Source organism: Ochotona curzoniae, unplaced genomic scaffold (assembly GCF_017591425.1).
Source record: "Ochotona curzoniae isolate NIBS_2020 unplaced genomic scaffold, NIBS_Ocur_1.0 contig_883, whole genome shotgun sequence".
In the NCBI taxonomy this organism is placed as follows: Eukaryota; Metazoa; Chordata; class Mammalia; order Lagomorpha; family Ochotonidae; genus Ochotona; species Ochotona curzoniae.
Genome location: NW_024466599.1, coordinates 27168637 through 27194045, shown reverse-complemented (window position 1 = coordinate 27194045; position 25409 = coordinate 27168637). Strand labels below are relative to the sequence as shown.

Genomic DNA, 25409 nt, shown 5'->3' with positions numbered 1-25409 from the left:
CCATGTGGGTGCAGGGTCCCAAGGCTTTGGGCCATCCTCTACTGTTTTCCCAGGCCACAACAGTGAGCTGGAGGGGAAGTGGAGCATCTGGGCTAGGATCCAGTGCTCATACAAAATCCTGGCACATGCAAGGCGAGGCCATTAGTTAGGATAACCATTGTACAAGTGCCTCAAAAGTAATTCTTTTTTTTTTAAAGATTTATTTTATTTTTATTGGAAAGTCAGATATACAGAGAGGAGGATATACAGAGGAAGATCTTCCGTCTGATTGTTCATTCCCCAAGTGGCTGCAATGGCTGGTGCTGAGCCAGTCCGAAGCCAGGAGCCAGGAACTTCTTCCAGATCTCCCTTGTGGGTACAGAGTCTCAAGGCTTTGGGACATCCTCAAGTGCTTTCCCAGGCCACAGGCAGGTAGCTAGATGGGAAGCAGGGCTACCAGGATTAGAACCAGCGACCCTATGGGATCCTAGCGCATACAAGGCCACTACGCTATCGCTCTGGGCCCCAAAGTAATTCTAAATACATTTGAAGCTCCCATACTTACGCTCTGAAACAGTTTACTGTACATTTGGGTATGCAGTTCTCCATAGTAGCTCAGGAGGCCTTATGTTTTTGAGACAGCAAAGATGAAAGTACTTTGCATAAATTTAAGGTGTTCCATGTTCTGCTAAGAGAGTAACTTTAGGATATGTATAGTGAGACCAGATAATTAACTGAGCAAGGACAAAAAATAAAAATCTGCATTACAGGAAAAAGTATTGAATCTTTATATTAAGGAAAAAATTCAGGATTTTTGTTCTTTTGATCTACTTTAGATTTTGGTTTTATGGAGGTAAAACTATGAAGATGTTATGAGTATTAAATATATTTTCAACTGTGACATGTCTTTTATATCTGAAATTTGATTTTTTCTGAAATTTCCTTGAGATTAAATTAGGTTATTATTAAGTGATTGTTTTGCACTTTGAGATTGCTCCCTTTTTCAAAATTTAAATTTTCAAGCAAGACGATTTATATTCTTCTCTGGGTCTTTTGTCAAATTGAATTGCAATTTGGTTTGGGATTTTTTGTTTTGTTTTGTTTTTTAATATCCTGCTTTACTAAAAATATGGTTTAACCTTTCTGAACTAGAAATTATTTTCTCTTGCTAGGATGCAGGTGGAAGTCATCATAAGGTCTCTGTGTCACCTGTTGTCCATGTTCGAGGACTCTGTGAATCTGTGGTGGAGGCCGACCTTGTGGAGGCTCTGGACAAATTTGGGACAATATGGTAAGGACAGGAGTGACTGCAGACAGAAAGTACCACCTTTTATTTTTGGAGTTTCAAGTAGTGGTACTTGAGCAGTGATTTTTTTTTTTGGTTTGTTTGTTTTATTTTTTGTTTATTTGGGAATATTTAGGAGTTAGCAGGTAAATATGGGTGTTAGTATTTGCTTAGGGCTATTGTTAGAGTGTAATGCGCGTCATGTGGAATAAGTGTAAATATTCTAAATCGTCTTCCTTTTGCATTTTGCATTCTTTCTCGCGTCTCCTTTATATATATATATATTTTTTTTACAGCTTGTGCTTGCTTAAGAACATTGTGAAAACATAATTAGAAAGCAAATCTGCAGCCAAAAATAGATAAAAATGTTGAATTCTTTTTGGAGTGTATCCAGCTTCTGTGTCTTTCTAAGTGTAGATAATGTAGAGATAATTACTGTCTTTTTTTTTTTTTTTTTAATGTTTAGGGTTTTTGTTGAAGACATCCAAGACAAAGACTAAGATAAAGTATATATTCGGGAAATGTCAATGCTTTGCTAAGATAACCTGGTTGCTTCAGTTTTATAAAATTTGAATAAATATTTTTACAAAAATTCTTAATATTGAAGAGGTGAAACATGAACAGATCATGGACTGACCTGAGATATCTAGCAGAAATAGATGATTTCTTCAAAACGTAGAATAGTGTTAGATGACACCTTCTACCATGGCATTGTTTATTAATTTCTTTGGTGACCTCAAGAGATAGATGGTCAACTTTGTTCTTTGGTAACCACTGTTTGAGAGCCCAGTGTGATGACTCAGTTGGCTAATGCTCCCCTGCAAGTGCCAGAACTCCAAACGGGCTTTGGTTTGAGTGCAGGCTGCTCCTCGTGTCTGGGATGGTCCTCGCCCTAGCTTCGTGGGCTTTTGGGAAGTGAACCAGCGGGTTCATTGTCACTTTGCCCCTCAAATGAAATAAATAGTTTAAAATTCGTGTGAAGAAAACGTATTTCTGCTATTCTGATCCATCTACTCCCTTCCTTCATTTCTTTATATTTTGCATGAAAATATATACTCTCCTAAGAGTATGAGAAAGAAATACCTTATCCTTTTATCCATGGGCAAATTATTACCACGTTCTAGTGACTATCTTTTTATAGATTTTTTAATATTTAAAAATATTTTGGAGAAGTTTAAACTTGGGTTAGTATATACATGCTTGTATCTTTTGACTTTTCTGTTTTCATAAGTGAAAGTATAGTCAGCTGTTAAAGTACATACTGGGGAAATTCAGCTGTTTAAGGAGGGATTCTATCATTCTGTTCTAAATGTTTTATGTTAGGAAAATTTTATTTGAAAGATAGAGAAATAAGGGGCAGAGGTATATTTCGTCTACTGGTTTACTTCTGCAGTGCCTGCAACAGCTGGTGCTAGGCCAGGTCAAGCTAGGAGCTGGGTATCCAGGACAGGGGGCGCCAGTACTCCAGCCGTCACCTGCTGTCTCCGTGGGTGAGCATCAGCAGGAAACTGTATTGGAGAGTGAAGTTAGAACTCCAGTCCCGCTCTGTGGGGTGTGGATGTTGCAAGTGACCTCTTAACTGCTGTGCCAAACACCTGCCCCTCTTCCCTGCTGTTGTGTTTCTTCTCTGTTGGTTTCTTTTTCTTTTCATAAAGATTTGTGTGTTATTTGAAAGACTGTGACAGAGAGATCTTCCATTCATTGGGTCATTCTCTAAATGGTGACAACAGCCAGAGCTGGGACTGGCTGAATCCAGGATCCAGGAACTCCATCTGGGAGGCTAGGCCCACTTGGACCATCTTCTGCTTCCCAGATGCCTTAACAGGAGGCTGGATTGGGGTAGAGCAGCTGAGCCTCAAGCTTGTGCTCTAACATGGGATGCTGATGTCACAAACCAGCTCTTTGTTTCCTAGATTTTGATCTTTTCATTAAGAAAAAAAATTTTAAAGACAGAGTTACAGAAAAAGAGAAGATTAAGAGAGAGAAGGAGAGAGAGAAGGTGTCTTCCACCAACTGTTTACTCCATGAGTGGCTGTAATGTTTGGAGATGAGGCACACTGAAGCTGGGTGCTTCAGCGGGTCTCCTACTTGGGTACAAGGGCCCGAGGACTTGGATCATCTTCCAGTGCTTTCTAGGAACATTAGCAGAGAGCTGAATTGCAAGCGGCTCAGCCCATGCTTGCACTGGTGCCACATGGGATGCTGGCATTGCAGGCAGTGATTTAACCACTACACCACAATACCAGCCTCTCTATGTTTGATATTTTTTAATACTGCGTGGGAGTAGCAGCCTGAAGAAGTGATGTCATTATTTACTAAAAACAGGGAATTGTGCTTGAGGTTGATATAAGATAGATAGATAGATAGTTAAACAGACATACTGCAATTTATTTGGGTAATGTAAGAATTCACTTACAATGGACATTGGTAATAAAGAACAGTAAGATGTATGAGTTGACACATTTAAGTGTGCTTTCAGTTGATGAAGAATATTGGACTTGGTGGACTGCGGTGTAACTTCTCCATTTCCCTTTTCAGCTATGTGATGATGATGCCATTTAAACGGCAGGCTCTAGTGGAATTTGAAAATATAGATAGTGCCAAAGAATGTGTGACATTTGCTGCGGATGAACCTGTGTACATTGCTGGGCAACAGGCTTTTTTCAACTATTCTACAAGCAAAAGAATCACTCGACCAGGAAATACTGATGATCCCTCAGGAGGCAACAAAGTCCTTTTGCTGTCCATTCAGAATCCTCTTTACCCAATTACAGTGGTATGTATTTCTGTGTGATAAACTGCCTCTAGAATGACTAATTTATAGTTTTCTTTACTGTCCTCTATATATTTAAAGATAGTTTTAAAAAAATTATTAAACATTTTTATTATGACTGTCCAGTTTAATGAACAAAGAATAATATCACTGAAACTAAAAGCATCAGAAGCTCAGTTGTCATAATTAGCTAGGTCCATTGAATTTTTGAATTATTTATCATTAGTCTCAGTTCTGTTCTGGATGGAAGAGGTACAGGCTTGAGTCCAGTCTCACTTGCTCACAAATGAGCTTGTGCACAGAAGTGTCAGCTAGGTTGTGACAGAATCTCATGGCACAGGAGGATTTATCCATCATCTATAAGCTATTTTGAGACAGCTTAAAGCCTTATGATTTCTTGCTTTTCACCTTTTTAAAAAGTGATACTCAATATTAAAAAGGGTTTATGGCCTGAACCAGTTGAGTTTCCTACTTTTTATTCAGTGTTGACTATACAAAGGGTAGTTAGAAGCACAGCTGGGTTTTATAATGAATGGGAAGAAGTTTTAATTGGAATGATTTCCAGGATCAGAATATGATATTGAAAAATTTTAAAAAGATTTTATTTATCTTTAATTTGAAGGAGTTAAGAGAGAGAAAGGTTGAGAGATTGTGATTTTTTTACCCACTGGTTCACTCCCCAAATGGCCACAATAGTCAGAGCTGGGCTGGTCCTAAGTGGGGAGTCAGGAGCCTCTTCTGGGTCTCCCGTGTGGATGCAGAGGCCCAAAGACGTGGGCCATCCTCTGTTAACTTCCCCAGGATGTAAGTAGGGAGCTGAATGGGAAGTCAGGCAGCCAGGACTAGGGCTGGCACCCTTATGGGAGGGATGCTGGCACCACAGAGAGAATTAGCTTGCATTCCACTGCACTGGTCCCAGAATTAATATAGAGTTTGAAAAACTATATTCCACGTGGATATGCCACCACTCTGGCCTTAGTTTTAATATATTGGTGATGATTGATGTTTTGGGAGGAGGAATAGTGCATGTACTCTGATTTGTTATTTTAGCTTCTCTGTAATAACCAACAGTGCAGCTATGTATTTAAAGGTGTTGAAGGCATTTCTTTTTTTATTTTTGATGATGTTTGCATGGTTAAGAAGGATGAAATCCGATGTGGGCCAACAGTTAGGATGGGAAGGATCAAGGAATGGGGGAAGTGGATAAGACAGCTGTTTCCAATCTCATTTTTCTTTCTGTATCTGGAGAAAGGAGAGAAGGGGTGAGGGATGCTCCCAACAGCCCAGCTGCATCAGTGCTCAGGAATAGGGGATGGCTACCGATGTCACCCCCAGGTCTCTGATGTGGAGCATGTTTTTTGGGCACTGCTTAAGTTGTTTTGGCATTTCTGAAATGCTGTTGATTTCATTGCTCCAAGGTTGAGGAAATCCTCCCAAGGTCCGTTGGATGACATAGTCCACCTTAGATAAGTCTCTACTTGCTGTCAAGCTTGGCGGGGAGAGCTGTCCAATTTGTTCTGCCACCCAGGGCACTAGACATCCTCTGCTGGCCTCAATAAATTGTCATGTCCCCCATGTGCATCTGGGTATGCTGTCCACTGCACAGGCTTCAACAACCGAGGAGACCCAGTTCTGACACATGCACTCCACGATCAGACTACAGATCTGTAATTTTCTACATGGTTGGAGTTTTGAGTACAGTGATCCAGTTGGGGGAATCCCCAAAGAAACCGCAGCAGAGGTGACCTCACCATAACTCCTGTGTGGGCGAGCCTGTGCAAGGTCCAGCTGAGTCCGTCACCCATATCAGACTACAGACACTCTGGTGCTTGTATTCGCCCAGTCAGTTCTGTCCCTAGCTCCATCTCATACACAAACTAGTTCAGCCCCTCCCTGTCCACCAACAAACTCGGCCCTCAAACACACCAGTGACAACTGCAGCCTAGTTGGAGCAATCCCTAATAATATCCACCAGGCTTGCCCCTGGCTCCAGTTCCTCTGCTTGCTGGTGTGTACAAGAGTGGTCCAGTCTGTCCTGCATCCCGTTCAGCTCTCATACCTCTCATACGCATAAATAGGTTTTGGAGCCCAGCCCAACCTGACCAACTCCAGTTTCCAGCTCACACTTAGGCCTGTCCTGCCAGGCCTGCCCCTAGTCCTGGTTCTCATGCTCACTGATAGTAGCTGCAGCTCATCAGAGGGATGCCCATAATACTAGGCTCCCAGCCCCAGATTCTGCACTTTACAGGTGGTTCTGCATGCAGTCTGACTTGACAGAACTTGTTCTCAGTCCCAACACCTGCTAGCCAATGTTGCGGCAAAGCCTGACCAGCCTGCACTTACTCTGGCTCATGCATGTACAAATGGATGTGGATGCTTAGCGCAACCTGGTTCTCCCTGCAGCCCAGCTAACAATAGGCCAAAGAGATTTGTTGTCCTGCCCAGCCTAGACTGCCTCAAGTTCCAGCTTTCCTGCTCACTAGCCAGAGTAAGGGCGCAGTAAGGGAGTCCTCACTGCTCCCTCTACTTGGCTTGCTACTCACTTAGTCTTATGTGTGCTGGTGGATGCTGCAGTCCTGTCTGGCATGTCTTGTCTCACCTCGGCATTTGCCAGTGGGTAGCTTGGCTTGGCCCAGTCTGCTTCCCAATCCCAGCTCATGCTGGTGGGTGCTGCAGCCTAGCCCAGCCCAATGAGCCCTAAGTCCCAGCCCTCATGTGAGCTGGCTGGTGTTGTGGCCCAACCTGACATGTCCCGTACCTTCTCCTGGTTCTCACAACTGCCAGTGAATGCTATTAATTGACCCAGCCTGGCCAGCTCCCAGACCTGGCTCACATGTGTGCCTGCAGGTGCTGTAACCTGGCTTGGTCTGGGCTGCTTCCAGCCTTGGTTCTGCTCACCTGCAGGAACTGCATCCTGACAGAGGAGTTCCCCAAGTTCCTTTATCAGGTCATCTCCCAGTAATAGATCTCGTGCACACTGGTGGGTTCTTGGCCTAGCTTGACTTGGTCCACCTTTTGTCCTGGCAGGAACAGTGGCCTTTCCTGACCAGCCCATACACATTCTAGTTCACCCCCAGACCCAGCTCTTGCATGGTTCAGTGGGTGCCGAGACTTAGCCTGGCCTGTTCTATACCCACTCTAGCTCTTGTGAGCACCAGTGGGTGCTGGAGCCTAGGCTGGTCTGGCACATCATAGACAATCCACATTCATACTGAGGGATGCTGCAGCCATGTCCAGCCCAGTTCATTGTCCCGATTCCAGCTGTTGTACTCACAAGTGGGAACTAGAGCCCAGTCAGGGTGTCCTCTTAGCTCTCCTACCAGGCCTGCCCCTAGCCACAAATTGCATGTGCAGGTGGTTGCTCCAACCCAGCCAGACATAACCCATCCCCCATCTTGGCCTTTGCTATCAGATGCTTTCCACTGGTGTGTGCTGCAGCTTAGCCCTGCACAGCTTGCCGCCATCCCTGGCTTTCATGGAAACCAGTAGGTGTGATAGCCTAGCCTAGTCCAGCATGGTCCACACCCCATCTTGGCTCCTGTGCATGCCAGTGTGCTGTGGTTTGGCCCCGCCCTGCTTAGCCCTCCCTACCCTAGAGCCAATCCACACACCCACTGACTAGTGAAGCGCAGCCTGACCACCCATTCAGATGCTTACCAGCAGGAGCTATGGCTACCAGGCCTACTGCCAGACCCAGATCTCATATGTGTCAGTTGGTGTTAGACCCTTACCCAGCAAAGTCTGCCCCCCAAGTGTTGGCCTTTGTGTATGGTGATGAATGTTGCAGTCCGGCCAGCCTCACACCCAATTCTTGGGTGCTCCTGTGGGTGATGTAGTCTGGATCAGTCCAGCCTTTTCCAACTTTTATAACAATAAATAGTGGTTTCTATGGTCATGCCTAGTTTAGCCTGTCACCACTCCCAGCCCTTGAGCAAATCAGCTGGTGTGGCAGTTCCATAGGGGTGAGCCCACAAATTTCCCACAGAATCTGCTCCCAGCCTGATGTGGTCCACCTCCTGCCGTGACACTCGCTGCTGGGTACTGTGGTCAAGCCCTGCGAGGCAGGTCCCTCCAGCCTTAGCTTTTGTGTATGTTGGTAAATGGTGGTTGATTCCAACAAGCCCAGCTCAAGACTCTCGTGTGGGTGGATGTATAGGTTTTACCCTGAGAAGTCCTCTGTTTTCTGTCCTCTAAACCACCCCGTCTCAGCCCCCTCATTTACCTGCAAGTGCAGTAGCCTGGTCAGTGGAAGTTCCCAGGAAGTAATTTCTCACCTGTCACATTCTGCCTCAGCCGTCCTCCCTCTCACACATCCCCGGATCCCCTTCTGCGAGCAGTTCACAGCCCCGCATTCCCACAAGCATGCAGATCCCCAAGCCCAGTCCTCTGGTGATGTGTTGTGCCACGCTGCAGCCTTGCCCACCTGCCCGGGTACCTCACAAGCTTGGGTGCGGGTCCTTAGACCCCTTCTACTGGTTTGCTGGCATTTGACCCACATTCCTTAAAAAACTGTTTTTGGTTCACTCAGCCTTCTAGTTTGGTGACATCTAATAGGTTGAATGTTGTTCATTAGGTGTTGTTTCTCTCTCTCTCTTTTTTTGTTAGATTTATTTTTATTAGAAAGGCAGAATTATAGAGGAGAGACAGAAAGATCTTCCGTCTATGGGTTCATTTACCAAATGGCCGTTATGGCAGGAGTTGTCAGTCCGAGGCCAGGAGCTTCTGAGTCTCCCAAGTGGGTGGAGTGGATTGGAAGTGGAGCAACTGGGATTCAAATCGGTGCCCACATGGGATGCTGGTGCCGTAGATGGAGGCTTAGCTTGTTATGCCACTGCCCCGGCCCCCCTTGCTGTTGCCTCTTGGAAAAGGAATACTAGGATTGTTCTAATATTCCCCTTTAATACTTGCTCCTGTACTGAAGATGATTATGTGTCAAAAGATTTTAATCACCTGTTAAGACAGAGCTGGAGGTAAATAGGTAGCAGTGTGTTTGAAATGTTTCATTGCAAGTTCTCTAATGTGGATATATTGTGTCCGTGAAGAAATAGATTAATTAAATTTAGCATAACAATTAAAAAATTAGTAATTATTACAAAGGATAATCTGACAGTTGCTGGTTTTAGGTAAATCAAGATGCAGCGTAGCTTTAATGTTTTTCTAAATGAAAATTGTGAGGAAATGTTGCTTTTTTCTTTCATAGGATGTGTTGTATACAGTGTGCAACCCTGTTGGAAAGGTGCAGCGCATTGTTATATTCAAGAGAAATGGGATACAAGCAATGGTTGAATATCCTTCATTTAAAAATATTCTATTGATGTATATGAATGCTGGGTAATTTATATAAATCTTGGTTTTTTTTTTCGTGCTTAACGTTTTTAGGCAAGTAATGTTCGTAGTTTCCTCCCACAAGTATCTATTTAGTTAGGATTTAAAAAAATAAAAGTATTCATAAGCATTTTGCTATTTGGCTAAGACTAACTTAGTACAGTAAATCAATCTAGTGCTTCTTAGTGTATAAAACAACAGTTTGATAATATGTAAAAAAAATGCAGACTTTTTGATTTTTATCTTAAATGAACTTTTCTGAGTACTGTTAGAAATAGTTTGGAAATACCAAAAATTTAGTTTAAATCCTTTTATTTTAACCTTTATTGAACCTAATATAGTTTCTTATGTAAGAACTACTGTATGTTGAATCTGTTATACAATGAAAGAAGTTGAAAAATAGGATATATAATGCATAAAGTCCAAACTCATTTAAAAAATAAAGAAGAAGCTGTAACCTGTGTGTGCAAGGGTGTGCACAGAGAAAGGGATATACAGCAAATTCTTCTTACTTGTGGCACAGTTTTTTTTTTCTCTTAAAGATTTATCTTTATTTAAGATTGTCAGAGAGAAAGATCTTTCAACTGCTGGCTCACTCCCTAAATGGCTGCCATGGCTGGAGCTGGGCTAATTCGAAGTCAGGAGCCAAGAGCTTCCTTGGGATCTCCCATGGGGGTGTAAGGACCCAAGGGCTTGAGCTGTCCTGTGCTGCTTTCCCGGGCCATTAGCAGAGAGGTTGATAGAAAGTGGAGCTGCTGGGACTTGAACCAACGCCTGTATGGGATGTTGGTGCTACAGGCAGAACATTAGTACTATGCCATGGCACTGACCCCGAGAGTGGTTTCGTTTCACTTTGTATGTTCTTGCGACTTGACACTTTTAAAGAATCAACAAAATAGTTGAATAATTTAAAAACCCTGTGTTTCCAGAAATGTATGAAACTCACGTCATCTAGATTATCTTAGTTCTTTGTGTTTTCCCTACTTTCAGATAAAACATTTCCTGTTTCAAGTTTGGAAGTTGTCCGTGGCTCAGGAAGTGGGACCGTGTTCCCTTCTTCCAATATTTCAGTTGTATTATTTTCTTTGCTACCTTGATTGTAACAATAAATGTTACTGAAATTCACCTGAAAATTTTATCTGATAAAACATTTCCTGAAAAGTTTTTGATTATTTTCAATGCTGTTCTTTGGTATAATGATTGTCAGTTATCTTACACCAAATTTCCTTAATAGAGCTTATGTTTGAATCAGTGCTTTGTGCCCAGAAAGCTAAAGCAGCACTCAATGGGGCAGATATATATGCTGGATGTTGCACACTAAAAATTGAATATGCAAGGGTAAATATTTTTTCAACATTTACCAAAGAAAAGAATTTGTGTTTTGCATATGCGATTTGAACTTACTTTTATTTTCAATCTTAACAGCCAACTCGTCTAAATGTTATTAGAAATGACAATGACAGTTGGGACTACACTAAACCATATTTGGGAAGAAGAGGTAGGTATTTAATGCATTCTAGAATATTCTTATGTCTGCTGACAAATTTTTATTTGTGGTTAGATTCCTTTTTCCTGAGATGAGCTAGTTAATTCAAATGAAAACCTTGTCGGTGAATGTTTTTTGTTGTGAAAGGTTGTTATGCTGGAAAATAACCTGGATATAGTGCCCCCTACTGGTATGTACTGAGCTATTTATATTTAGTTCAACCAGGAGCCCACACATACAGGCACGCCCGCAGTTCAAGGACTTGCATTTCTCCAAGCAGCTCTCTCTCTTTGGAGGAGAGGAAACTGGTTCAGAATATATCTTACAAACTGCAAACTTGCACACTGCTTCTCTATGGAAGGACTTTTCCCCCAAGCTGGACAAGGCATTAAGAAGGATAGAGGACTCCAGCAGGCTGACTCTACACTCCATCATGCACAACATCGGCAGCAGCAAAAGCCCTCTGAAAAACTCAGACTTGCAATTCACCTTGACTGCATACTGCATGCACCATCACCCCAAGTTCTAAAGAAGGACACTTAACAGTACTTCAGACTTCCATGGGATGAAAACCATGATAGACTGTGCCCATTTACTCAAGTTGTATGTATATATTGATTTAATTTCCCTCAAGGGTTCAGTTGTAGAATTTAAGACTAAACTAAGGGAAACTAGACTACAATGTTGTGAATTTTAATACCCATTACTGTAACTGTTTACAGCTTAGATTTAAACTGTTAATTGGCAAATAACCAGGACCAATTTATCTATATAGTTTTGGGGAATTGATCACGCTCAACCAATCCACACAGATATTAAAGGTAAAAGGATTAGAAAGGTGTGTACTTGGCTTGCACTCAAGTATACTTTTTTGGTTTTGCTAAATTGTGGATATTGAATAGAAATTTCAGCATAACGAAAAGGTGATCTATATGTAAAAGATGTTTTTCTGTGTGGTTTGATTTTTGTGAAGTGGCTGGGATAAGTTGTCACTTTTGTACCAACTGAAGATGATCATTTATGTCAATTTGTGTGCATAGAAGTTTTGACATTTCAAATGTGGGTGAAATTACCATGTCTGTTCAAGGTAAAATATATTTAAACTTGATAAATCTGAAGATAAGAGCATTTCCTTTGGGATGCATTTTCACTTAGTCTCTAAGTGCTAGATTTCATGAGCATAGATTTGATAAATTTGTTCAAGTAACTGTGGCAATTCTGGAATACACAAATTCAAATGTGGTCTTGTAAAAACAAGGGGGCTGCAGTATTGGCTACATCTCAACTACAATATCAGTATACGAACCAAGGGTTGGTAAAACTCAAGATGAGTATGTGTAAAAGCCAACTAGAAGAAATTTACATGCCATCCAGAGTATCTTGGGCAATGTGAACCCTAGAGTGCATGTACCCTGACAAAAGAAAACAGAAAAGACACTAGGATGCTCCTTTGCATGTTGAGATGCGGAGTGTTTTGGGACGATTGGCTCCTTTACCCCTTGATTCCCAGGGAGGCATCTTCCCTTGTGCATGAGATTGCAGGTAGTTGTAATGCAGCTTTGGCTGGACCCCTACATTTTTCACTGCTTAGCAGAAATATGCTTGGCCTAGCTTGGTGCAGTTGAATTCGGTACTGGAAAACAAAGTCTTAGCACTCAAACAACAGGACAAGTGGTTGATGAGAAATCTCTCACTTTGGTCAGTTTCTGGTCAGTGACTGAACATTGAATTGTTTTATGGGTTTGTTGTGGTGGTGGTTTTCACTCATTTGAAATAGTGCGTTTGAGTTGTGCTTTTCTTAAATTTCAAGATATATTTTGTTTTGAAAAGTTACAGATAGAGGAGAAAGAGAGAAGTATCTTCCATCTGCTGGTTTACTCCCCAGGTGGCCACAGAAGTCATCACTGAATGAAGCTACAGCCAGGAGCTTCTTCTTGGTCTCCCATGTGGGTGGCAAGGACCCAGACACTTGGGACATCTTCCACTACTTTTCCCAGGCCGTTAGTTGGGAGCTGGATCAGAAGTGGTACTTCCATCCGCAGGGGATGCTGGCATTGCAGGCAGTGGCTTTACCTGGTTCTCCACAATGCTAGTCCCTTAATGTCCCTTAACACATAGGCATATTTGCTTTTATTTAAAAGGATGGTGTTTATATAATCAACAGAGGCTTTCCATATAATTCTAGTTAGATAAGTTTATAAATGTGTAAGGAAGATATTTGCATAGTGAAATACAGGTAAAGGAAGTCAAGTTTAATTGCTTAGGCTGTTAAAGGAAAAATAATTCTAATTTTCTACTTCCTTGTAGGTAGATGTTTTGGGGAGATCATAGCAATTTATGTTTTTGTTGAGACTGAAGCAATCTACGAACGTTTTTGTTTTATGTAGTCTTCTTAGCTTGCACCCAAGCTGATATATCATTGAAACTGTTATGCTACTATCCCCAAATAAGGACTTTATACCAACTTTTTCTACCGTCCTTCCAAAAAACTCTCTTTAAGATGTAACTAGCTTTTAAGTTTCTCTCTCCCCCTCCCAGTTCTAATTGTATTTTAGTGTAAAGAATCCTTTGACTGGACTCTAGGAAACTCCTGCCCTTACCCACCAGTATTAAGCAAAACTTTTATATATGAGGATATTTTAGGGGAGAGGTACACAGCTTGCATTAGATTTCAGTTGACTCTGTGAAAACTTGCCAGTTAGTATTTAGAGGCCAATATATTCAGTGTTTGACTTCGACTCACTTCTGTTTTGTGTGACCTTATATTAATTAGATAGTATTTCATATATTGGGAATCAATAACGAGAATGTTTGGCTGAAAGATACTCTGTGAATTATCTTTTGTAACACCTCCCTTTTTTGAGTGAGAATTTTAAGTTTCTGTGACATTATAGCCAATTATTTAAGTTGGAATCTTCTGATTCCCAGCCCAGTTGTGTTTCCTTATAGTACACCGTAACTGTATTAGAATAACAGCCGTGAAGGCATTATGGTGATTTGGATTAAGATTCGTCCATGAAATAAAGCCTATATTTAATGTCTGACACATGCTTAAGGAGAGGAGGAAAATAGAATGGGTTAGTGGACTAGATTGATTTATGAGGAATGAGATTTTTGATGATAAGAAATGCAGGAAGCCATGTAGTTAAAAGAAGGACTTGTGAATAGGTTGAAGTGACTGATGAAATGGAGGGATGGTCATAGTAATATTTTAAGCCTTTTGAAGAGTTTTCAGACAAAAACTAAGTATGCAAGGCCCCCAAGCAAGGTAGAATATGGATATAGGCTCAGTTTTTATATAATATAAAAATTGGCTTTCTTGTGGCTTAGAATATTTGAAAATGCATGAGGCAGTAATAAGTACCTTGTTACTGATATGGGAAAGCAGAAACTAGATGGTTCTTCTTAGTGGGGAAGATGTAAAGAGATGATGATTGTTATTACTTTCTTACCTTGTGACTTCCCCAATCCCTTTAGTGCTGTGACTGGGCTTCTTTAGAGTGAAGTGAAATTGGAGTATTTCTCATCTCCCATAAATCTCACTTGTTTAAGTGACTAAGTATAACATGGAAAGCCTGCTTCTGAATTTTTGGAAGATTAGAATGACCAGAGTCTCAAGATACGTATAAAAAGATCTTATTGGGCACAAACTTTCTGAAAGTTTGTTCAATGAGTTTTTAAAAGTTACTAACCAAATGTAGGAAGTACTATCTTAGAAACTACAAATAATTTTTGTATTGATTCCTCAAATTAGATTTGAGAAAATTGGCATGCCTTCCCTAAAAATGTAGCTTGGATAACAATTATCCTTTAGAGTATTGTAGTATTCTCATCCAATAATGTAGCCCCCTTGGTTAGCTTTGTTTTGGCATATTTAAACTTTGGGGGGGTTGCGCATAGTTGTGCCTGCTGTTAAGATCTATAGACAATGACCATCCATGATACAATATGAGCCAGTGATGTGCAACATTTCAGCTTTCAAGTCAGTAGGTGTTTGTAAATATGTGTGTATACCTATAAAATACTCTGTGTTTACTGATTGTGAAACCATGTAATACAGGTTGTTGTTGGCTTATGCTGAAACTTCTTGAAAGAAGCCCACTTTGAAAATGTGTTGCTGTTGAAGCTAATAGTATGATTCAGGTACTGTCTTTCACAAGTACTGTACTTAAAGCTCATTTTAAAGACATGTATGGGTAAAAACTTCTGTACAGTGTCAAACTCTAGCATTGTGTACATTGATTTTCTGAGAAGTATCCATTCTCCCCTTAAATTTGAAAGTGTGATTGTGTTTGGCATTTGCCAAAAAGATATTTTTCAAGAAAAGTGGAATTTGTTAGGTAGAATTTTTTTTCTTAAACTTCGGTGTTTGTATTTAAATTGGATATGAATGGATGTCTAAAGTTAACAGGAATCATATTTCTTTTATGAATTGTATTTGAATGGGTGTTTCCCATGAGAGAACTCTACTAAGTACTTGAGTCAAAATTGTTAAAACCATGTTTCTACTTTTGTGTCAGATAGAGGAAAGGGTCGCCAGAGACAAGCCATTTTGGGAGAACACCCTTCTTCGTTTAGACATGATGGCTATGGTAAGTTTGTCAAGGCAGAAGGAAAGTAGACTAGACAAATTACTTGAAGTTGCAATTCTGATGATGAATGGGCACATTTCTTGTGTCTGTATTTTTCTGCTCACCTGACTTGGTTTACATGGGATCAGTTTTTTATAATGTACCCCTAGGAATTCTAAACTATCCTTGATTTCTTAGGATATTGATATATCAAGATTTATCATTGAGATAAATTGAATCTTGGTTGGGTATCGAAAATTTTTTTGCCGTTATATTTGGTTTTGATTTGGTTTTGATTTGTAATAGGGCTTGGTTTTTAAGAGAACTGTATAAGTGTTTTTGTTAGGTAAATGTGTGTTCTTTCCAGTAATTAGAAGCAAAGAGGAGTTTTCAGTAAGGAAGGCAGAAAGATTGGGAAACTTTGCCAAAAAAAAAAAAATGCATCTGGTTAGATTTGTTTTTAGTGTTGGAGTTAGTATTTTGATTTTTACTAAATTTGTTTGTATTCAAAAGACTTCTGTTTTCTGTGCTGAGAAATTTAGATTATGAGATCTAGAATAATAATCTTACCCAGAATGAATATAGGCATCAGATTGTTTTTCTTATAGGTAGATGTTTGCGAACTGGCTGGCTATATATTGTTGTTATGTATTTTTTAGGGTTTTTTTTTTTGGTTGTTGTTGTTTGTTTTTGGTGTTGATCCCTCCTATTCTGTGGTTTAAGGTTAAAGTGTAGGATTATCAGAAGTGGTAGAAAATAGAAACTGCTATAGTTTACTCTTGAGATTTATTATTGAAAGCCCCTAGTGTTGCCTGTTTTCTTAAACATTTTAAAATTTCCTAGTTTAATTTAATGATCATTCTTAGCTTTTTTAGTTTATTTCCTATTGCCTTTTCTTTTTACATTTATTTATTTGAAATATAGAGTTACCAAGGCAGAGAGAGAATGAGAGATATCTCCATTCTCTGGTTCACTCCCCAAACGACTAAAATGTCCAAGATTGGACCAGGTGAAGGTGAGGAGCCAGGAGTTTCGTCTAGGTCTCGCACATGCATACAGAAGCCCAAGAACTCGGACCATCTACCGCTTTTGAATCTGCTTTACCAGGGAGCTAGATGGGAAGTGGAGCAGCTGGGATTCAAACCAGTGCCTTTGTAGGATGCTGGCACTTTAGGCGGCAGCTTTTCATTCTATACCAATGTCAGGGCCCACTTTATTTTAAATTCTAGAATTTATGTGTGTGTGTGTGTGTGCGTGCGTGGGTATATATATTCAAGGTACTGTATTGTAGAGGAGAGGGAAATTTGACTACACTCGTTTTTACTGAGTGTGAACCTTGGTCATTTTTCTTGTAATAGAATAAATATTAACACTAGCTGTGTAGGTAATTCTGATCCTGTAAAAAGAAACATTGGAAGCCTGTTTGCTTAGCATAATGGAGAGTGACAAAAAGTTTACTAAGTTGGTAATGTAGTTAAGTATGTCATGGCAATTAACTGAAGACTGAAAACTGATTAAATGTTTTTGCCAAAAACGCTAGAAAAAAAATGGAAATTGTTGAAGGATAAGGAACTTATGCTTAGTTTAGGTTTTCAAGTTTTCTTTCCTTTATATAAAATATATTTTACTCAAATTACACAGACAGATACACATTTCATGCCCTATTTGAGCTTTTTATTTTATAAAAATATATTATTAAATTCCTTGACAGTTTTCTGCCCTGATCATACATGTACATGAATTTTAAATGTAACCTTACCTAAAGAAAAGTGCAAAATATTTTGGAGTAACAATTGTAATTAGAGATCAGGATATTCTGGAGAGTTCTGTTGAGGGGGAATGGTGTGGTGGGGTTGTGTTGAGGCATCCATCCTGAGGTGTGTCCATTAAGACATTTCCACTCTGAGGTGGTGGTGGTGGTTTTGCATGGTCTGCCTAGGAAGTAGGTAGAGTGGGTATAGGAGAAAAGGGAGAATGAGTGAATAAAAACAGATGGGTGTTTTTCTACTGCATGTCTTTCTACTTCCTGTGGTGAAATATAATCTAGTGATGGTAATGAAGTCTCATTACTGTACAAGCAAACAGCGGTGGGGGATGCAGCGTCATAAGTATGATGGGGCTTGAAAAATGTAGGAAAAATGGAAATCTTTATCACTTTTTTCCCATAATTATTTTTTTGTAACTTTTTTCAGACCCTCCTCATAGAAGCTTTTGCAATAGGATAAGAATGACTGATAATTGAATCTTGAAGTATATGTAACTAAATTAGAGAACAGAATAACAGCTCATTAAACATGAGCTACATTGATTGTTTTGATAAACTACCACTTGTCAGTGATAAAATTGTAAACCATGGCCAACTCAAGGCATCATTTGAGTATGGTATGTTGCTAAGGGTATGCTCCGTGTTACAGTTGGTGTTTTTAAGAATTACAGCTATATTGATAATACTGAAAATTGGCGTCTTCCATAAGCTCTAATAGCCTAAATACTAAAATTTTGAGTTTTTAGTAGCTCGGATGATGACATCCCTTAGTCCTACCTAAAAATGAAGTTAGTGGTGTTACTTATACTGCTCTTCTTGAGAAATGAGGAAGGAACTGGGCTTTTGAATTGCTGTTTTGCACATCTAAAGGAAGTTTGCTTGTGCCTCAGACTTGGCCTCTGCATTCAATGATGCAGGAGCACCTGAGGTTTGAAGGGATGATGTTTTCCAAGCATCACGTCCCTGTCTCAGTGCTGCTCCCAAGTTCTGCCTCTCTTACTGCTGTGAATATGCTTTATGCCTACTTTTAGTATCACAGTTTATGCACATGCTCTTATTTTTTTTAGACTTATTTTTATTGGAAAGACATTTATAGAGAGAAAGATAAGCAGAGAGAAAGATCTTCATCTGCTGGCTCACTGCCCAAGTGGCTGCAATGGCTGGAACTGAACTGATCTGAAGCTAGGAACCAGGAGCTTGTTTTGGGTGTCTCATGTGGCTACAGGGTCCCAAGGCTTTGGGCCATCCTTCATAACTTTCCTAGATCACAAGCAGGGAGATGGAAGGGAAGTGGAACAGCTGAAACTGGTGCCCATGTGGAATCCCAACACTTGCAAGGCGAGGATTTAGTCACTGAGCCATTGCACCAGGCCCACATGCTCTGATTCACATTGAGTACTCCAGCTTTATTTTTCACATTACTTAGAATCTGTTGTGCATGGGAAAACTAGATAAAGTTGTTTGAAATGGCTTACAAGTTAGCAAGTTGATTCTTAGTGAGGATTTTCTTTTTCTTTTTTCTTTTTAAGATTTATTTAATTTACTTGAAAGTCAGAGTTAGAGAAGTAGCGACAGATCTTCCATCTGCTGATTCACTCCCCAAATGCCTTCAGTGGCCACAGCTGGGCCGTTCTGAAGATGGGCGCTAGGAGCTCCCTTCAGGTTTTCCATGTTAGTGCAGAGGCCCAAAGACTTGGCCTGTCCTCTGCCCATGGTCTTCGCAGGCCATAAACAGAGAGCTGGAATGGGAAGTCAAGCAGCCCAGACATGAACTGATGCTCATGTTAGATGCCAGCAGGCAGAGGGTTAGCCTGTTATGCCATTGTGCTGGCTTCAGTGAGGATTTTCAGTGTAAGAGATGTGGAGCTGTGTGTGTGTGTGTGTGTGTGTGTGTGTGTGTGTGTGTGTGTGTGTACGAGAGAGAAGGAGAGAAAGAGAGAGAAAGAGAATGGTGTTAGGAGCATTGTTTCCTTCTGGATTGTTGATAATGTTTTAGCAGGTGTAAATTGCAGAATAGTAAGATATGCATGTGTAGATAAAATTAGTAGAATTGAAGGAATAAATAGCAACCTGAAAGTATAGCATATTCGAGGAGACAGTTTTTTAGTGGAACTGCAGGAATTCTTGTTACAGCTATACAGAGATGACTAGATTTCCTCTTAGAGGAGTATACTCCTCTAAAAGAAATTCACAGCAGGCTTTTTTCTTTTTTAAAAAAAGTTGAGGTCTATATACAGCAATTACCTTGAATTCCCTGCAGAGCCTAATCGATTTTTTTTGGTTAAAATAGTCTTAAAATATGAATTTACAACCTGGTTTATGCAAATACTGGTCAATGTATATTAAGTTTTCGTTTTATTATTTTTCATACAAATAAGTTTATATTTATGCACTTGAGGGTTTTTTTTAAAAGTATGTCAAACTTGCCAATATTGGTTAAATTCTGTGTAGTGAAGTATGTCTCCTGAAATATTTACAGAAGGCACTGTATTTATTGGTTTGTTTTGATCATTTTTTTAGGATCCCATGGTCCGTTATTGCCTTTACCAAGTCGGTACAGAATGGGCTCTCGAGACACACCTGAGCTTGTTGCCTATCCGCTACCGCAGGCTTCTTCCTCTTACATGCATGGAGGAAATCCCTCTGGTTCAGTTGTAATGGTTAGTGGTTTACATCAACTGAAGATGAATTGTTCAAGAGTCTTCAACCTTTTCTGCCTATATGGAAATATTGAAAAGGCAAGTTTCATTTTATACTCATTCCTTCCGTTGGGGTATTGAGCAGAGGTTCTGAACAGATTACAGATGTTTGTCTTTTTATATCATGAACATCCAAGTTTTCAATAGTGAACACTTAAGTTTAAAAACTATCAGCTATGCGAACTCCAGAAATTATTTATTAGTCATTGACACTAAGAATACTTATTACATAAATAAAGAAATCCAAAATAGTAATTTAGTATGTAGCTCAGTGTGTAGAATATTATGAACATAAAGCCTAATCTTAAGCTTTTTTTTTTTAAATTTGAACTCTTAATTTCCTTTTATTAGTTATTTAAATTTTTTCATTGGAAAGTCAGATATACAAAGAAAAGAAGAGACAGAGAGGAAGATCTTCCATCTGCTGGTTCACTCCCCAAGTGAGCTTAACAGCTGGAGCTGAGCTAATCCAAAGCCAGGAGCCAGGAGCCTCGAGCCTCCTCCTCCCAGCCTCCCGCACAGGTGCAGGGTCCCAAGGCTTTGGACCATCTCAATTGCTTTCCTAGGCCACAGGCAGGGAGCTGCAATGGAAACAGGGCCACTGGGACCAGAACTTGTGCCCATATGAGATCTCGGTGGGTGCAAGGTAAGAACTGTACCTGCTAGGCTATTGTGCTGGGCCCTGAACTCTAATTTCATACAATGCTTCATAGTGTTACCAGATGGTCCTTGACTGATGGTTATTCAATTTATGATTTATTTCTTTATTTTTAACATGTTTCTAATAGTATATTTATTTTAAAGATGTATGTATGTATTTGAAAGGCAAGATTAAAGAGATCTTTCATTTGCTGGTTCGCTTCCTAATGGCCACAGTAGCTTGGGTTGAAGCATACCAGAAGATCCAAGTCTCCCATGTGGATGGCAGGAGTCCTTGACCCAACTAATTCTGTTTTCCCAGATGCATTAGCAAGGGAGTTGGGTTGGAAGTGGGGCAGCAGGGACTTGATCTTGCATTCATTAGGAGATAATGATGTGCAACTTGACCTGGCTTAATGCTCTCCCCTGTTTTTCTTAAAGTTATTTGAGAGAGAATCAGAGCTCCAGGTTGCAGATTTTCTCCCTAATTGTGCTTACTGTATCTGGACTGGGTCAAGCCAAAGCCGGGACTCGATCCAGATCTTCCTGGCTGGCAGGACCCAGCTCCTTGATATCACCTGCCGGATTGGCAGAAAGCTGGAATTGGTAACTGGAGCAAGGAATTAAACCCAGGCCCTCTGATGTGGGACATGGGACCCTTAACTGGAATCTGAACACCCACTCCTCTTTTTAAACTCAAGAAGTAGTAAAACATTTAAATAAAATCTATGTATCTTGGGGCCTGGTGCAGTGGCCTACCAGCTAAAGTCCTCTCTTTGAATGCGCCAGGATCCCATATGGGCGCTGGTTCTAATCCTGCTGGCTCCACTTCCCATCCAGCTCCCTGATTGTGGCCTGGGAAAGCAGTTGAGGACAACCCAAAGCCTTGGGACCCTGCACCTGTGCGGGAGACCGGGAGGAGGTTCCTGGCTCCTGGCTTGGGATTGGTACAGCTCCGTCCATTACGGTCACTTGGGGAGTGAACCATCGGATGGAAGATCTTCCTCTCTGTCTCTCCTCCTCTCTGTGTATCTGACTTTGCGGTAAAAATAAAATAAATCTATAAAAAATTTTATGTAGTTTGAAAGCCTATAAAAATTTTACCTTTGTTTTCATCAGATAACTCTGGCTTCCCCAAAACTTGTGACTTTTGTTCATTGGTATTTCATGGATACTTAGAATAGTGCGTGACACAAAGCTGGTGCTAAACAATCATGAACAAGTTAGCAAGGGAAATGAATGGTAATCTTCAATTACTAATTGTTTGATACACTAGCTAGTCTGAGTAATGTTATCTTTTCCTTTTTAAGTGATTTTTAGTGTTCTTTTCGCGAGGATAAGAAAGTACTAACTTGAGTCACAAAGTGTGGGAAGCTGGTGTGGCATGAAGAGTTGATAATCTTAGTTCGTGAATTCTTAAATCATCTTGATCTGAAGGAACAACTCTTCCAAATTCTGAAACAAGATCTTCTTCAATTATTTAGTCATATACCATCCCCATCTCCACCCTATCCCTCCCTGCAAGAGAGAGAAAGCAAGCAAGCAAGCAAGCAGACAGGCAAGCAAGTTCCACGTTTGGTCTGGGGGATAACAGATGATTTCTGTTTACAAAACTGGCCACGATTATGTGGATGACTTCCTCTATAATGAGGAAAGGTAGGATTTAGCAGCATTGGGAAAAGTAACTTTTCACACAGCCATTGGTGTTAAACGCTGGGCTAAGTCTAGCAGCTTTGTGTCTGATGACTATGTGGGCCTTAGTGAATGTTTTAACTTTCATGATAGTTTTACTTTTCTATTTGCTTTTCACATGTAGACCGTCAAACTCGTGTAGTTTAGTCAACATCTTTAGTGGGTGTTGATCATTTGTTTTATTAGCTAATTATCTCAAATGATAAAACCAATAACTTTTTCTAATAACATTTTATTTCCTGTATACTCTAATTCTGGTCTCTTTCATAACCAAAGGTTTTAAACATTTATGCTTATTTTTAAAGATTTATTTATTCATGTAAAAGGCAGAGCCACAAATAGTGAGAGACAGAGGTCTTCTATTTATTGGTTGACTCTTCTTATCAGTAGTTAGGTTTGGGCCAGGTAGAAGCTAGGAGCCTGGAACACCATCTGTGCCTCGCATATGGGTGGCAGGGGCCCAAGTAGTTGAACCACCTTCTACTGCTTCCCCAGGCATATTATCAGGGAGCTAGATGAAAAGTGGAGTAGCCAAGATTCAGACTGCTCAGATGGGATGACAGCATCGCAGGAGGAGGCTTAATCTAAACTTAACTTTTAGAAAGGCAGATAGAGAAAACACAGGAGGATCTTCCATCAGCTTGTTCACTCCCCAGAAGCCTATAGCAGCCCGGGCAGGGCAAAGCCAGGAGTCAGGGATACAAGTGGGTGAAAGGCACCAAGTACCTATCCATCACTGTCTCCCAGAGTGTGCATTAATGGGAAGCTGGAATTAAAAAGAGAGCTAGGACTGAATTCAGCATTCTGATACAGAACATGGGACATGGACGTCTCAGGCGGCATGCTAACCTCTGCCAAACACAAGCACCAGATACCATCATAATCATCTTTAAAAATGTATGTATACATTTTGTTTAACTTTTTGGAGGAGACTTATTAGTTCAAGAATAAACATTTAACACATATGTAGTCAGTGTTAGATATGGAGAATGATACTGGATTAAATAGAGAAGAATATGGTTCACAAGAAGACAGTTGATTTCAAATAAGGCAGAAAAATCCTGCTTTGGCTGGGTTTTGTTTGAGTACAGATGTAGTGTAAAACAGCTAGAATAGCCCACTAAAATGAATATTTGAGGGTTTGGTGCCTTGGTGTGGTAGATTAAGCCTCAGTCTGCAGTGTTGACATCTCATATGAGTGCCAGTTCAAGTCCTGGTTGCTTTACTTCTGATCCAGCTTCTTGCTAATCTGCCTGGGAGGGCAGTGGAGGATGGTTCAGGTCCTTGAGCCCTGGCACTCTCGTGGGAATAAGTTCCAGGCTCCTGGCTTTGGAATAGCCCAGCTCTGACTGTTGAGAACATTTGGGAGTGAACCAGTGAACGGCAAATCTCGCTCTCCTTCACTCCTTCCCTGTAAATCTGCTTTACAAATAAAAATAAATGAGAAATCTTTTTAAAAGCTAGTATTTGAGAAGAGGCCTTTGGCCTAGCTATTAAAACACTGGTCATATGATTCTCCAAGTCTTCTGCTGGAGTACCAGGATTCAGTTCCTGGCTCCAGCTTCCACTACCACTTCCTGCCAGTTTAGACCCTAGAGGGTGGCATGGGGTAACCTGAGTAGATGAGTCCCTGCTTGTCCCTGTGGAAGACCTGGATTGACCTCCCAGTTCCTGCCTTGGGCCTCGTGCAGTCCTGAGGGCATGTAGGTAGGGAATGGGGCATGGCAGCTTCTCCATCTAATTTTCTGTTTGTGTGTCTGTCTCTGTGTCCTGCATCTGTCTCCCTCTCCTCTCAAATAAATTGAGAACAGGAATGAAATTGTTAGTCAAAGTGATAAAAGTAAATCTGTGTTGAACATGCTGTATGAAGCAATTCTCAGTGTGAGGTTGACCAATAAGAAGGAAGTATGTTCATGGGGCCATGGATAGTGGTGGGTTTTCATCCTTAGGAACTTTCCCGGTTTAGGCACTGTGCTGAATGACTGATACTTGTGAATGACTTATGTCTGCTTGAATTCTTATGAGAAGTTGAATGTGGCCTCTGGCAAGTTGCTCTTTTTTAAGATTTAATTTTGTTTGAAAAGCAGTTATAGAGAGAAAGAGAGAGATCTTTCATCCACTGATTCAATGCTCAAACGGCCACAATGGCTGGAGCTGAGTGCCAGGAACTTCCTCAAACCTCCCACGTAGGTGTAGGAATCCAAGGCTGTGGGCCATTCTCCATTGCTTTCCCGGATCATAAGCAGAAAACTGGATTGGAAGTGGAGCAGCTGGAACAAGAACTGGTGCCCTTATGGTGCTGGCACTATAAGCAGAGGATTGGCGTGCTGTACCAAAAGCAGAGGATTACCGTGCTGCACCACATCCCAACCCTCTCTTGAGTTGCTTTTTCCCCCCCAGGATTTATTGATTTTTATTAGAAAGGAAGATTCACAGAAAGAAAGAGAGACAGAGAAAGATCTTCCATCCACTGGTTCACTCCCCAAGTAGCCCCAATGACCAGGGATGAGTTGTTCCAAAGCTGAGAGCCAGGAGCCTTTTCCGGTTCTCTGGCTCAGGTGCAGGGTCCCAAAGCTTTGGGCCATCCTCCACCGCTTTCCCAGGCCAAGAAGGGAGCTGGATGGGAAGTGGAGCAGCTGGGACACGAACTGGTGCCCATTATGGCATATCAGTACATGTAAGGTGAGGATTTAGCCACTAAGCCATTACATGAAGCCCAAGTTGCTTATTTTTCAAACTGTTTCTTTGTTATACAGTTGTTTTCTACTGGTCATACTATTTAAGACCACTTTGAATTTCTTAAAAAAAAATGTATTGTATGAAGAGAGAGAGAGGCAGAAAGAGTTCGCATCCACTGGTCTGCTGTTCAAACACCCAGAGCTGTGACTGGACAGGGCTGGAGCCATGTCTTCAACATAACAGTATGAATCCAATCACTTGAGCCATCACTGCTGCCTCCTGGGGTCTGCGTTAACAGGAAGTCATCTGGAGAGCTGGGAATCCAACCCAACCATTCCAAGGTCAAGAAGATACATCAGTTAAGCTCAACATAAAATCCCCACTACACATGTTGTGCTTACAAAACATATTGGAAAGTCAGTAACATTTGCTGAATAGGTTGAATTGATGAATCCTGCCAGATGTTTTCATTGTCTCCATTTTACAGGAACGGTCTGTGTTTTAGAGAAGTTAACT

At 40.8% G+C, this 25409-nt stretch overlaps 1 protein-coding gene across 5 annotated transcripts in view; it reads left to right on the top strand.

The window, feature by feature from the left end:
* The window catches only part of HNRNPLL (heterogeneous nuclear ribonucleoprotein L like), a 42367-nt gene that overhangs the window by 8649 nt on the left and 8309 nt on the right, over positions 1-25409 (top strand). For 2 of the 5 annotated variants that reach the window (XM_040993103.1, XM_040993102.1), the window contains 7 exons: positions 1152-1270; positions 3803-4040; positions 9238-9318; positions 10599-10700; positions 10788-10860; positions 15369-15440; positions 19705-19922. In XM_040993103.1, coding sequence (XP_040849037.1) covers positions 1152-1270; positions 3803-4040; positions 9238-9318; positions 10599-10700; positions 10788-10860; positions 15369-15440; positions 19705-19922 — 903 coding nt within the window. Of the gene's footprint in view, positions 1-1151; positions 1271-3802; positions 4041-9237; positions 9324-10598; positions 10701-10787; positions 10861-15368; positions 15441-19704; positions 19923-25409 lie in introns of all 5 variants that reach the window. The other 3 variants (XM_040993101.1, XM_040993104.1, XM_040993105.1) reach the window with 3 other exon arrangements.